The sequence below is a fragment of the Stylophora pistillata genome, chromosome 6 (assembly GCF_964205215.1).
Source record: "Stylophora pistillata chromosome 6, jaStyPist1.2, whole genome shotgun sequence".
In the NCBI taxonomy this organism is placed as follows: Eukaryota; Metazoa; Cnidaria; class Anthozoa; order Scleractinia; family Pocilloporidae; genus Stylophora; species Stylophora pistillata.
This window is the reverse complement of record NC_142524.1, coordinates 24354139-24368534: the sequence shown is the minus strand read 5'-3', so window position 1 is coordinate 24368534 and position 14396 is coordinate 24354139. Positions and strand designations below refer to the sequence as shown.

The window sequence follows — 14396 nt, the reverse complement described above, 5'->3', positions numbered from 1 at the left end:
AGCCTTTGGTTTTATTCTGTGTCCCAATATGAATTTACTATCATCAAAATTTTCAAAACTAATAGCCAGTAACCAACCTCACGGGTGAGCATTCCAACGTGACCAAGAAAAAAATACGACCTATCTTCAAATAATTCTACGCTATTCACTCTCATGATCATTCCCTTAAACTGAACGGAAACGGATGTAAAAGTGTTTTGATAGGTGGGTTCAAACTTGATGTGCTTGGTAATACTTCGCCACCTGGTTTCTCCATATCTTTACCAATAGATATTTAAGGTTTAGAAAAACCGGCACTGATAAGGACAGGGTTAATTAATTAACATCTTCGTTTGAATTTACTTGAAGTTTTCGAGGGTAAGATTCTCTATAAATAATCTCTTAGAAGCTCAGTCGAGGGTAAATGAAATGACCAAGATTGATATTGAAAAGGAAGCCGGGTAAACTTTGCAGAAGTTAGGCTAGGTTACTTACCTTGTGAAGCAATAATAAAGTAGACTGAAGAGATAACTTCTCCAAAAGATAAAAGATATAGTGAGAGCTAACTCAAGATAGTACTTCATTTTCAACAAGGATGCAGAGAAATTAAGCAATTATCTGATTGCACAGCAAGCAATCAACTACAGGAACCAGTTGACAGACGACGAGAACTTGTTCATCAAATCATAATAGAGTCAGTTTGTATCTACGAAAAATGACATTATCAGCTACTTGACCTGAGAGCAAATTTTGAAATTATTGTTGCCTCGTGTTTTTTTTTTAAACGAAACATTCTACCGTTTTTTTTTTTTTTTTTTTTTTAACGTTTAAATCTCAAGAGTATCTCCACTAGTATCCTTGCGTCAACAATGGAAATAATTCAAACCACAAGTAAATCTTAAAAAAGCATAAGATGATAACCATGGCAACTAAACCGCTTAATGGGTCATCGTAACACGACTTTCTTCAGCAGTTTGTATTTCAACTTCTCGAGTTAGATTTAAAAATCAAATTAACTTTCAGATTGTCTCGATTTTTTAAATCTCAAGTTTTGCTATTGCGTTTGAAATGTGAAACCTAACTCTGGGAGATAAAAACCTGAACTTCTGATTTTAATTATTTGCAGCCTTTGGCGTCATTCTTTCAAAATAGACCTTCAAGTAGGGTTTCTTATTTGTAACGGCTAAGTATCGTAGTTTTGAAACTACTAAATTTAGGTTAAGTTTCAACCACATTTTTCGAAGTTTGGCCGTTCTGTATCATTAAAGCCGTTAGGGTTTCTTTTATGAATCTTGTTGTGACCAATACTCACCACCTGTTTTTAAGACAAACTCCAATGGAAACTCACTACTCAACTTGGAAAGCCCTAATTCAACCCTGAATAACATGATTTCGCAGTATTTTTAAGTTGTTAATTATTAACATCAAAGAAACATTGTCTAAACATTTAATGCATCAAGTGGTGACTAATTGCGTTCACTGAAACGCTGATATGAAGTGCTTGTCATTTGTATTGGAAATCACATAATTCCGACTGCAATTTGGGATAAAACAGAATAAGTAATTATTTCAAAGGCTAACCAAATTACCCGCAACGTAGAGCTAATCCAATTTGTAGTCTTTGAAAAGTTACCAAATTATGTGTAGCAAATTGCGAGAGATAGCTAATGGGATTAATTTTTAAAGATATACATGCAAAAAAATTACTCTGTGTTCCACTTTACTTGTACTTCTTTCTTCTTAAGGCTCTGGTTCGGCTGCTTGCCTTTGCCCTGTTGCCGAAGCACTCCAGCTTTCCTTTCAAGAACTTGCTTCGAGCTTTTAAACTCTCCGTCACCAACATAATTAGAGCCTTTGTACTCTTCATGTCTCTGTTAGGTATTGGTTAGTAAAAACAGTGAGCATTTCACGAAGACTATTAGGCTAGTAATCTTCCCCGTCTATCTAAAAAACTTTTGCTTAAAACTCCCCGGAAATTTTTTCAGGATGTCCAGTTCGTACTTGTCACACTTCGTCACAGCCGTTTTTCCAGACTTTTAGCCGTTTCTTTATACTTTGTTGTGTGTTTTGTTGTTGCAAAACAAGTCCGAGCCGAATGCGAACTCTGCAATTCTCTGAATCAATGAAAAATGAAGTTTTCGATGAGTTACTTACTTTTTTTCATAGCTCCTGAGAGAAGACTACTTGCGAGAACACAACACAACAGCACAGCGGTTAAATGTCGAGTATGCACTGATGGAGCAATTTTGCCGACAACGCCAATTTCCCGTGCAATATTTCAAAGGTAAACAGCTGTCACACAAAAGTATAAGAAAACAATTAAAAATTTCGTAGAAATCAGGAGAAGTGAACGGACATCTCGATAAGTTATAAAAATACTAAGCTATGCCGTTGAGGAACATATCTTGGTTAGGTTATTCGCTTGTTATCAGTTCGCGCCTCAGGAAAGTCAACACCTGGGCTGCCTGTGGTCTTTAATCTCTTAGACTCAGGCCTCTTACTCGGTCCGCCATTAGTGTCCACGTAACCTGACTCTCTTTTCGCTTTTATTAATCAATATTTCAAAGAAAATGACAGGTTTCCTCGAGATATGTGTTTTTCTGTTTGTCGTCTTGCACATCTTGAGAATTTACTTTGCTGATTGTGATGCAATAGTGCATTTCTACGAAAGATTTGCAAAACCACCGGATAAAAGATTGCGAGGTAAAGTGATTTGGATCACTGGTGCATCGAGTGGAATTGGCGAACATTTAGCCTACAAGCTAACTGAATTGGGCTGTAAACTGGTGCTGTCGGCGAGGAGAAAAGACGAATTAGACAGAGTGAAAAATCAGTGCCTGAGTAAGTGTTACTCTAAGGTTTTTTAATTAGTTCATCTTCATTCTACATAGGGAAGTGAAATTTGTTGCTAAGGGCTTGTACGCGAAACTTTGTTTGCGAACAATTTTTTTGACCCACCAAAATTTTCACTGGCTTCGGAGGCCTACAATCTTTTGTCGGGCGCGAAAATCTGTTGTTCCTTGACAGATACAATTCAACTGGTCATCATATTTCGTAATTGAACGTAGCCTCTTACGAGCGATGGTAAGTTGTCGAATGACTCTCTCCAAATTTTTCGGTGTGGTGCAAACAGGGCCTAAGAGAAATGGGTGAGGGGGGTTGTAGAATCTTTTACTCTGAGAAGTGACCAACAATGAATTTCTCCATTCAGTGCCAATACATTTCCAAACAAGAATGCAGTAAGAAGGAAAAAAATATCAATGAAGAGATTTTGACTCAATGCCAATTTTTTGGAGTTGCTCAACTATATAAAATAATAATAATAACCTTTATTTTAAGAGGGTGACACCAATTACTTTGAAAGTATTCTCCCTAGTGGCCCTCTAAAACACCCACCCATCCCACCCTAGGGGAGGACATCCATCACACAGTAATCTCGTGAGTGGGAAATTAACATCTCCTACCCCAACACTGCAGGAGACGGGACCTCCATTTATTCGTCCCTATCCAAGAAGACTAGAATATCTAACCAGATTTCTTGATGTTATAGAGGGGTAGCAAATTCTAACATATAAATTTGTGTGAATATCAGAATTTCTTTTCTTGCTACTCAGGCTTGGCAAAAAGGATTTTCCCATTGAGCTTTGAGGAAGACTTTCTTGTTGTTCCGTTGGATATTACAAATTTCTCCTCTCATGAAGACTGCGTAGCTAAAGCTCTTCAACAGTTTGGCAAAGTCTGGTCTTTGCTTTAATGTGATAAGTTCTTATTTTCAATTTTATTTCAAACCTCGTCTGTCCCCGATTCAAATGGGAGTCAGAGGGAGGTAGGTCTTTCACAGTATCGACCTCACGCCTCTGGAATACCTTACCACTGGACATAAGAATGAAACCTACTATCAAATGTTTAAAGAAGGCCATGTTAGATTTTTTTAAGAATAGTTATAAACGATTAGAACATTTTATCTTATAGTTTTTATAAACTTTGTAATTTTAGATTTTTAGCTCTTGATCTTTTTCCATAAATAATTAGTTGTTAATCTTTTTCAATAATTATTTGTAATATATTTTAAGAGGGCCACTGGTTTGTCAGTTTTATACTGTTATGTGTTTTACCCTCTTTAAAGAAAGTTGATTATTATTATTATTATTATAAGGCATACATGGGCCATTCCACATGAGACATGAAAATTTGACAGATTTTCAAATTCAAAATATGAGAGCCAAACTTACTTTTAATGAAAGCTTATACATAGTTCTATAAGAATCCAAATCTAGATTGGTATTGGTGGCCACGCCCAGGGTGTGTGACGCCATTGTTTTTGAGGATTTTTAGTAACCGAATAAGCCATTTTACATACCAATATCTAAATTGCTATATCTCAAAGAAATTGATTGCTATGAATCAGATTTTGAGATCTTAACTACTCGCTAGGATGGGCCTTTCAATGCGAAAAGAAAAAAATTCTCAAACATTTAATGCCTCAGACGTACAAAGACATAAAAAGTGTTGCGGACGTGACGTTCAGTGTATGATTCAGAGCAACATTTATTTAATTTCTATGTAGGTTCTCAACTGTTTCAGGCCTTAATTATGCTGCTCTTATAGTTACGCATTATGATAATTTTGACACCCCAGCTTGCTCAAATTTGTCAACTATTTAAGAGATATTAGGTTGCGGACGTGACCGTTGCGGACATGACACATTTGTAAAAACCCAAAAAACCTCATAAAATTTTCAAACATGAGAAGATATGTTGATATTTAATGACAGCAAATGATGAGTATAGACATATGATATATGTAAAGCTATCACTTATTTACAATTTTCCAAAATATGAATGCCCTTTGATGTACAAAATGACCTAGAACATCAAAGTTTTTACAAATTTATGAACATGAAAAGTACACACTGGATAAACTTCAAATGAACAGTATAAACCACTATTTAATTGGTCTTCTTAATGATGAATCAGAAAATGCATTTTATCTCTAAAAGTTAAGTGATTTCAAAATTGTCATTCAATGGTTAGTTAAACCTCTTTGCTTCAACGAATTATTGAAAAAACATGAAATGAGTATCATACAGTACTGTAACCTCTTGACTTAAAATTGTTCAAATATGGAATGAAAGGTAATCACTAGAGATACAAATGAGCCATATGGTTAATTCATGGCTTTCCTAATAATGAATTTAAAAAGAGCTTCAATTTCTTTGAGCTCAGCAACCTCAAAAGGGCGATTCCCTGTAAGAGGGATAGGGCCATAAAAAACACAGGAGCTGAGGTGGCTGCTGAAAGCTTCTTATTTCCTCCACTGTTGCCTTTTTTATGCTTGGTAATTACAAAGCCAGATGTGGTGGCTAGCTTTGTGATTACTGCCTTCCTTTTTCTTGGACTTTTGGGTAGTTGGGACTTGACTTTTCCAACTGCTTTTCCAAGTGCTTGAGGTGTTTGATAGGCATGCACATTTTCATTATCATCATTGCAACTTTCTGTGTTTTGGGCCTTCTTTTTCATTCTGCTTTTTCTCTTTCTCTCTCTGTTTTTCTTTCTGAGGTTTTGCAATTCTGATTCACTCAGTGGCTTTTTCTTATTTCTTTCATTTCTTTTCCGTTCTCTATCCTTTGATTTGTAAACACTATACTTTTCAACATCTTCTCTCAACTTTTTACGAAATAATTTTGACCTTTCGGTACTTGTTTTTGCCATTTATGACTGCAACATTTGAAAACTAACTTACTTGTTACAGACCATAGAAGGAAGGAATATTGGTCAGCAGATTTACAACAAAAGTACATGCTCTAAGCATTGAGCATGTCATTCAAATAGCATACAGCTGGTCATTTTTCTATTGATATAAAATCTTGCTACAAAGAAACTTTTGCTTTTCTAAATTATACAAACTTGATACAAACATAAAATACTACTCACTTCGTTTTGATAACAATTTATTTCTTGTATATTATTTGTTATTTATTTCCCAATTTACAGATAAAAGCAATAAAAACAGCATTTTTACTTCAGTGGCATTACTCTGAAAGTTATTAGTGGTGAATGAAAAGCTCTTTCCTGAACATCCCCAAAATGTCACATCCGCAACAAATTTTGGTCACGTCCGCAACATAACATTTTTGTTAATAAATCCATGGTAACAAGCAATTTCTATAATATCTTTTCAGATTTATGAAGCACAATTACTATTGCATTTAGTTAGTGTATGCAGTTTTTTTTAAAGGTTTTCAATTCACAGGAAATTTGAACTAACCAAAAGCAATTCAAATCAAGGGTTGTTTTAGGAGTCACATCCGCAACACACTTTGAAAAATTATTTTCTCTGGATCTCTGAGGGATAGTCAAAATGTTTTCTGGCAAAATAAAAGGTACTTCAGGGGTAATTTTATGACATGACTCATTTCAATTCAAATAGTTTGGATCTGGCTTTAGGAGACATTTAATACTCAAATTTTGCCTCTAAATGTCACATCCGCAACGTGGAATTGACCACATGTACTTTTTTTTAAATCACAGATTGATTTTCTAGTAAACAATGCGGGAATTTTACAGATGGGTTCTTCAGTGGATAGTGATCATGATGTGGATATTTCAGTCCTGAACACAAATGTGCTGGGGACAATTTCCATTACCAAAGCTGTTCTGCCCCACATGGTTCAAAACAGGAATGGTCAAATTGTTGTTATAAGTAGTGCCTCTGGGAAATGTGGTAAGTTTGATATATCATTTGAGGGAGGGGGCTTCTGATGATGAGAAAAGAGCCATACTGAAAATTCTGTAATAAACTTTACCTTTCCTCAGCCCTTATAAGATGCCACTTCACAAATACACATTTTGAGTCTACCATGTGTAAAGTTCATGGAAATTGATAAATACCCTTTCTTATCTACCTGGATCACCTATAAGGGTGTTCAAGTTTAATGTTACAGCAGAAAGATTGCATGTGTTGTATCCAGAAAAGTGAACCTGATGAGCAAGCAAAACAAAAAACAGGATTTGCACTCCCAAGGGAAACAGAAATATTGCAATCCTTTGAGGATACCTCTGCAAGCAACATTTTTTTACTGAAGAACAGAGCATGCTGCAAATGCAATTTTGTCTGAAACATGTGGTTAAAACCTCACTGTTCCAGTTTGTACTTTATATTAAGAAGCAGATGAAGTGTTTTACCCTTTGAAATATAAGATATATGTCATTTCTGGTATGTCATATCATTCACATGAGGCATTATCGTGGTAACGCATTTTTGTTCTTGTATATGATGAACACCTCAAGACGAGCACAACATTAATTAGTTGATGTTTATTTTGCAGCACCAGGTCCTAATATGGCTGCATATTCAGCTTCTAAACATGCTCTTCAGGTGATTGACTTAAAATGGTACATGATTGCATTTTTCTGTTGCTGATTTTTTGATGTCTATTACTAAAGACACTAAAGCACTAAAGACAGGTCTTGAGTCAACTCTTCATGACTACTTCAAAAATATTTCTCTGGTATATTGATGACCTCAATAAGAACAAATGGTTGGCAGGTCCCGCTATAGTATTAATCACACTTGGAACAGACAGTGAGTTTCTCTAGGAATTTTGGAAAGTAAATAAGGTAAAGGTAAATATTGGTCTAAACTTAACAAACAGGGATTTTAATAATTATGATCCATAAGGTACAATCATTCCCATGGAGCCAACTGTATGAAAATTGCTCAGAAAAACTCAGACTGTTGTAAGTGTGAGCCCAGTTTATGGAGGTTTGCTCTGAAAGGGGGTACCCCAGATTTCAATTGATAGGGATGATCAAATGTGGAAAAAATTCCAACCCCCCCCCCCCCAAAACCCCTTAGGGCTTCAAAAAACCCCAAAACATCCCTGGACCAAAATTTAACCCCCCAAAAAATACCATGCCAAATTAATAATGTCATGCATTATGTAATAAAACAGTGACAAAACAAGTTTGGTTTTTTCTGTATTCTTTGAACTTCACAGCTAGGATACACAGGAACTATGTCCAATCTTCAGATTGTTTTGAATACCCAAAGAAAACTCCCTACTTAGATCAAGCTACCCAAAAAAAATACTTGCCAAAATTTTCCAATTCAAAATGATCTAGAAATCCAAATATTTCAACTCAGAAAAATCCTACCATCACCCATCTCTTGAAGTCCAAAGTACTTCCCCTAATGGTTTGCCCTACTGCTAGTTTACCCCCTTCCAATTTTTTGTGAATTGGTGATTTGAGGGCAAAGTAGTTCTACTTCAAGTGACAAACTCCCACAGGTTGAAAATGGACTAACTTCCAATTGGGCAAAATCTCCATTTACTGTTTCAAAACTTACAAATTCAAAACAAAATTGTTGTCCAGTACTTATCTACTTTTATCATTTTCAGGGTTATTTCAATACTTTGCGTATGGAAGTCCATGAAAAGAATGTTGGTGTCACAATGATATGCCCTGGCTTGGTATTTTCAAACATTTTAAGAAATGCGTATCGAGAGAACCTGGAGGTATTTTGATAAAATCCAAATTTCATACTATTATTTATGATGTACAATTATTAAGGCATTGTTGAACCAAATCAAGGAAAATTTAGTTTGTCCAGACTTTGTTTCAAGAAGTGTAATCGGCGAAGTCTGCTTCACAGCTGGCACGTTCTCTCCCTTAGGTTTGGGTCAAGTGCTCTAGGATAACCACTTTCGATCATTATATGAGCCGCAAAGGCAATACTGTCTTTCAGGTGTGATGCAAAAATATGAGTGTTGTTGCCCTATTACCTAAAAATATGAGTGTTGTTGCCCTATTACCTGGAGGACCACAACCTCCTTGTACTGATGATGTTAACTTTAGTTCTAATCAGTAGTTTTGATCACTTTAGTTTTCACACATTGAATCGAAAAACGATCCAGCAAAAAATGATCAAGCGAAGACAAGTTTTCTCTATTCCGTAAGACACCTCGCATCATTGCAAGAGAAAAAAAAAAACTTTTTGTTCACTTTACAGACTCGTAGGGATCAAGTTTTTCCAGCGACAACCATCAAAACGGAACGATGCGTGCATCTTATTATTATCGCCATGGCGAACTGTTTGAATGAAGTGTGGATTGCTATTCCAAAACGACTGGTAGAATTGTATCTCGCACAGTATTTACCACTTGTCGGAAACTGGTAAGGTAGTTTAGCTACGGCAGTTGTATTGCATCAGTTTTGCCTCTCTCATCTCCCAATACGCTCTGGTATTAGTGGAAAACTTAATTACGAAATCCTCCTAACCAATCAGGTGCAATGCTTGAACCAGTCGTGAATTAAGTCACCAGCATTTTTCCGCGCTTTATTCGAAGCATCCACTTCTACAAATCAAACTTTTATATGTGGGCACTTCGGGTTGTCTTTGTATTTCAGTCCTCGACAATTCAGAGGTTCCCCGCATTAACCTGCCTTGTACGTCCCTTACTTTAGCCTGGCCATAGTTAATGGAGGGGGACTGTCCCCCTTCCACTAACTATGGCCTGACGATGTAATTGTATGGAAATGATTTCGAGCTTTTCTCTCCTACATTATAAGAAAGGTTCGAAAATTAATTACCTCATGAGCGCAGAAGAACCCCTGTTCACTCCGAATGAAAATTATAATCGTAAGTTGTATTTTAGCAAGGAATGAATCGATGTAATCATTGATGAGTGGCCTTTTCCTCTGATCTATGTAATCACTGATTTATTCATCGATTGATTGTTTTATTTGTCCAATTATTTCTTCAGGTGGGTGCATTGGAAAAACCGGAAACGCCGTGAAACTTGACCGCAGATCCCTGATTAACTACTCGGTTCGAAATTCAAATAGTGTACCTAAATTAATTGTGTTCGATTTGTGCTTTTATTAAAAGTTAATTTATTAAGATGATTTAACTTTACTGTGCTGGGATTAAAACTAAAGTTTCTTTTCGATTTCTAACTTTGACTGTGAGCATTTTTTGTCCTCCTAACTCAGGACCACTTTCAATTATTTGAGCTGCTTAAGGAAACGTATGGACGCCAATGGAAAAAAAAAGATTAAAGCTTGCGGATGGAATATTCAGAACCTGTTCCGATTCTAAAATCTGAAGTTTCTAATTATGGGTAGAAGCGTAGAACCCAAGTTACATGCCTCTGTTATTCAGTGTTTATGACAAAAAATTGCCTTAGGTTTTAGATGCAAACAGTTGAGACGGCAGGCTGTCTAAACTAAGCATTTCATTGTATTGACATAAACTGAGCATACATAAAGGGCATGTCTGAGAACATTTGGCGCATCCTTCAACTCTTCGAAATCCACAAATCACTACCCTACGTCAGCTACTAATAAACGTCAAAGACAAGGACAAACCGACGAACAGGCAAGGTTCAGCTTTGAGTTCTCGTTGGGTAATGGTGATGTTACCCTTACACTGATTGGTAGTTGTGATTACTTTTGGTTTTGAGACACTCGATAGAAAAGCGATCCTGCGAAAGATAATCAAGCGAAGACATCAAAAGTTTTCTTTTTTCCGTTGGACACCTCTCAGCTATGGCAGTTGTATTGCATATGTGTTGCCCCTCCCATCCCCCAGTACGCTCTGGTATTGGTGGAAAACTCAGTTACATCATCCTTCTAACCAATTAGGTGTAGTACTTGAACCAGCCGCGACTTCGTCATCAGCGTTTTCCCGCGTTTTATTCTTGGCATCCTCCTCTACAAATAATGTAATCCTAAACATACGGGCCCTTTGGGTTGTCTTTGTATTTTAGTCCTCGACAATCCTTGTGTTGCCCCCATCCCCCCCCCCCCCCGTTTTAGCTTACGTTGTACGTTCCCTTTTTAGTCCAAGGCTGTATGAAAATTTGTGGAACTTTTCTTCACTACATAATAAGCAAGGTTTGAAAATAAATCGCCTCATGAGCGCAGTAGAAACCCTGTTTACTCAAAATGAAAATTAGAATTGTAAATTGTTTTTTCTTATGGAATGAAGCGATGTAATTGTTGATGAGTGGCTTGGTTTTTCTCCTAATTCATTTGACACTAATGTATTCATCAAATGATTGTTTTATTTGTCTATTTATTTATTCCGGTGGGTACTTTGGAAAAACTGGAAACTGACGTGAAATTTTTAAACCTTGCAAATAACAGCGTTTCCTCAAGGTTATGAAGTACCTAGTGATACGGGTGGAAATATTATATAGCTCGATATGAAATGTTGCTGAGGTGACCAAATGGTGGTTTTGGAAATAATAGAACATTTATTTTTTACAATTCAATGACAATGAAAAACATCATCATTAGGATAATCTACAAAAGGGTCATAGAGCCCATACAAAGGCAGACCACCTAAAAGGGAAAAAATTAAAAATATGGTTTAAGCTGCATAAACGTCAAATAAAAAAAGAAATAACCAACAGAACTCACATTGCTGTATATTAGATATTCTACCTAAGGATACTCTTCTTTCTAAATACCGATATCGATAATGTTGGACCATGACGGTAGTCATTTTCTCACACAATTCAAATGCAAAGTAGACTTCAGAGGAGCTCGTCAGAGGAGAAGGTGCCCCCTTCAACTCTGGGCTGCCTGTGATCTTTACTGTAGTTAAATTATCCCAGGCCTCCCATTAAACTAGAGAGCATAAGTCTCAGTCTGCCCGGGTGTCTCGAAACTTCAGACCTCGAAACTTCAGACCTCGAAACTTCAGACCTCGAACCTTCAGACCTCGAAACTTCAGACCTATGAAGACAATATTTCGACAATATTTCGATAATATTTCAATAATATTTTGAAGATAATATGAAGATAATATTTCGCAGTTAATAACATTTCATTAACTGCGAAGTACCCACTCTTAATTCTTTTAAAGGGCGAATTTCGCAGTTAATAAAATTTTATTAACTGCGAAGTACTTGTTCTGCATAATAGTGTACGGGGAATAATTCGCAGTTAATAAAAATCCACAAATGGCGAAGTGAAGATAATATTTCGCAGTTAATAACATTTTGTTAACCGCGAAGTACCCACTCTTGATTATTTTGAAGGGCAAATTTCGTAGTTAATAAAATTTTATTAACTGCGAAGTACTTGTTCTGCATAATAGTGTAGAGGGAATATTTCGCAGTTAATAAAAATTCTCTAACGGCGAAGTGCTCGCTCTGCACAATAGTCTAAAGCGAATATTTCACAGTTCATAAAATTTCGTTAATTGCGAAGAACTCCTTTTGCATTAGAATTTAAAGCGAATATATCGCAGTTATTAAATAAAAGGGAATAAAATTTCATTATCTGCCAAGTACTTGCTCCCTATAATGGTGTAGAGGGAATATTTCACAGTTAATAAAATTTCATTAATTGCGAGGTACTCCTTTTGCATTTTAATTTAAAGCGAATATATCGCAGTTATGAAATAATAGGGAGTAAAATTTCATCAACTGCCAAGTACTTGCTCTGCATAATGGTGTAGAGGGAATATTTCGCAGTTAATAAAATTTCACTAACGGCGAAGTACTCACTCACAGCATCCGCGGTACCCATTTATACACCTGGGTAAAGTTAGTAGTTACTATGACCCGGGTGGCGAGTGGCACCGTGAGAGTGTAGTGTCTTGCCCAAGAACACATCACAATGTTCCCGGCCAGGACTCGAACCCGCACTGACCAAGAGGCACCGCACATCCCTGAAGAAAAGAAATCAAGTGAATCCCGTGGTTACTGTGTTTTCTCAAACGGAGATGTTGAACTTGATGCTTCTCATTCTAATCGAATACAAAGACCTACAAAACAGCCGTTAACAGCTTTATTAAGCATGCCGAACCATAACTATTCTTTCAGTAGAGTTAAAACACCACAGTGAAATACAGTAAAATGTAAAATACTTTTCTGGTACTTCATTACAAGGTATATCCTTTGTTCTTTACTCCTAGTTTTCTGAGATGTTACAAAATCGAACGTTAATTAATTTTATCAATGTCCTTGGTTGTTTTATGAACCCTGCGATCTCAGGTCCATTGTGTTAGTGTTCATCAGAACGGTTTGTCTGAATATATTGAGCTCAACTAGAACAATTAGCATATCATTTATCACATTCTGTGATAGACGGATTTGGCTACCTTGCCACCTAGTTCTTGTCACTTGATGATTTCTTTGTGACGTTACGATTGTGCAATCTGTTTCATGCCGCAGAGTGCATGGTAACCCCCGAAATAAATTATTAATTTAGCGTCTTGTAGCCAAACTACATCCTTCAAAGTGAATTCAATTTTCTACCTATAGTATTTTAACGTTGGCGACAATGTTAGCTGAATCCTTGTATTGATTTTTCTTAATTTGATTCAATTTTCAGTTCTTTTGCACGAATGCCTACTTGATTATCCTCACGTCTTTGCTGTTTAGAGATTTTATCCAGTCCACATCATCCGGAAATTGAACGAGATACCCGTTCACTTTATCGTAATCCATAACTGTTCCCTTTATCCAACCAAGATACTTAATGACTCCTTCAACATTTTCTTCGTACTCTACTTCCACACGTGTTCCAATCATCCTTTCTCCTTCAGGTAACTTCCGTTTTGATGATCGTTTGTCTAATTTCGCTCGCTTATCGGGAGGAGTTTGTTTCACTTGGGCTTCGCTTTCATGTAGCGAACTGTTTGTTCGTCTCAAACTTAGTCGAGAACGCTTCCTCTTTTTGCCTTTTTTTTCCTTTCTCGTTTTGGCTGCTATTCTCATAACTTATATTAATATTTTGTTCACTTGCAACAATTTTGACTGTATGTAACCTGTCTTCCATGTAAATATTCTTCATGAGCGCCGCATTGTTGCCACATCCTTCACCAATTGACTGACGATTTAGCGACCCCACGGCATTGCTGGTATTGGGTGTCGCGTCCCACTCTTCGTTATCTCGTAAAGTGTAGGCCTTACAAAACATTTTTAAAATTCTTTCTCTTGACCACCACCTCACCCAGTGCGCTGACCGAGACCAATGAAAATTGGTTTGCTGATTAGAAGCTGCAGCTATATCTGAAGGTAGCAGATCTTTCGCCTCTGCTACATTCTTTTTACCACAAAGGACGTCGAAAGCCAACTTGACCACAGTTTGATTCGTAAGTTCCTGTATGGTATGTCCAATGTAGCGAAAAATCTTATGTTCTTCTTTGTTTTTCGTGACAATATCACTTACTCGATTGACAGACCTTTTCCAGTGCACAGTACATCCACGCAAAATGTTCTCGCAGAGTTCCGCTCCTATAACACTTTTAAAGCCGTTATACTCCGCTTGATCAAAATCTACCACAGACTACGCCGAAACCTTCCCACCGCGTAGAAGGATTTCCCGCTACGGCTGGCTGGGAACCACTGACATGCGTAATGACTCGTTTCTAGACAATCTTACTTCCGGTAGCCGTAG

The 14396-nt window shown here is 36.8% G+C and overlaps 1 protein-coding gene across 1 annotated transcript; it reads left to right on the top strand.

The window, feature by feature from the left end:
* Positions 1-2477: 2477 nt before the first annotated feature.
* On the top strand, positions 2478-9938 carry LOC148728920 (dehydrogenase/reductase SDR family member 7-like). Its single transcript, XM_088725356.1, has 7 exons — positions 2478-2820; positions 3594-3715; positions 6510-6702; positions 7307-7356; positions 8381-8497; positions 8992-9155; positions 9746-9938. Exons 1-7 carry the CDS (start codon positions 2550-2552, stop codon positions 9783-9785), a joined length of 957 nt encoding a protein of 318 aa, XP_088581482.1. The 5' UTR covers positions 2478-2549; the 3' UTR covers positions 9786-9938.
* The last annotated feature ends 4458 nt before the right edge of the window (positions 9939-14396 follow it).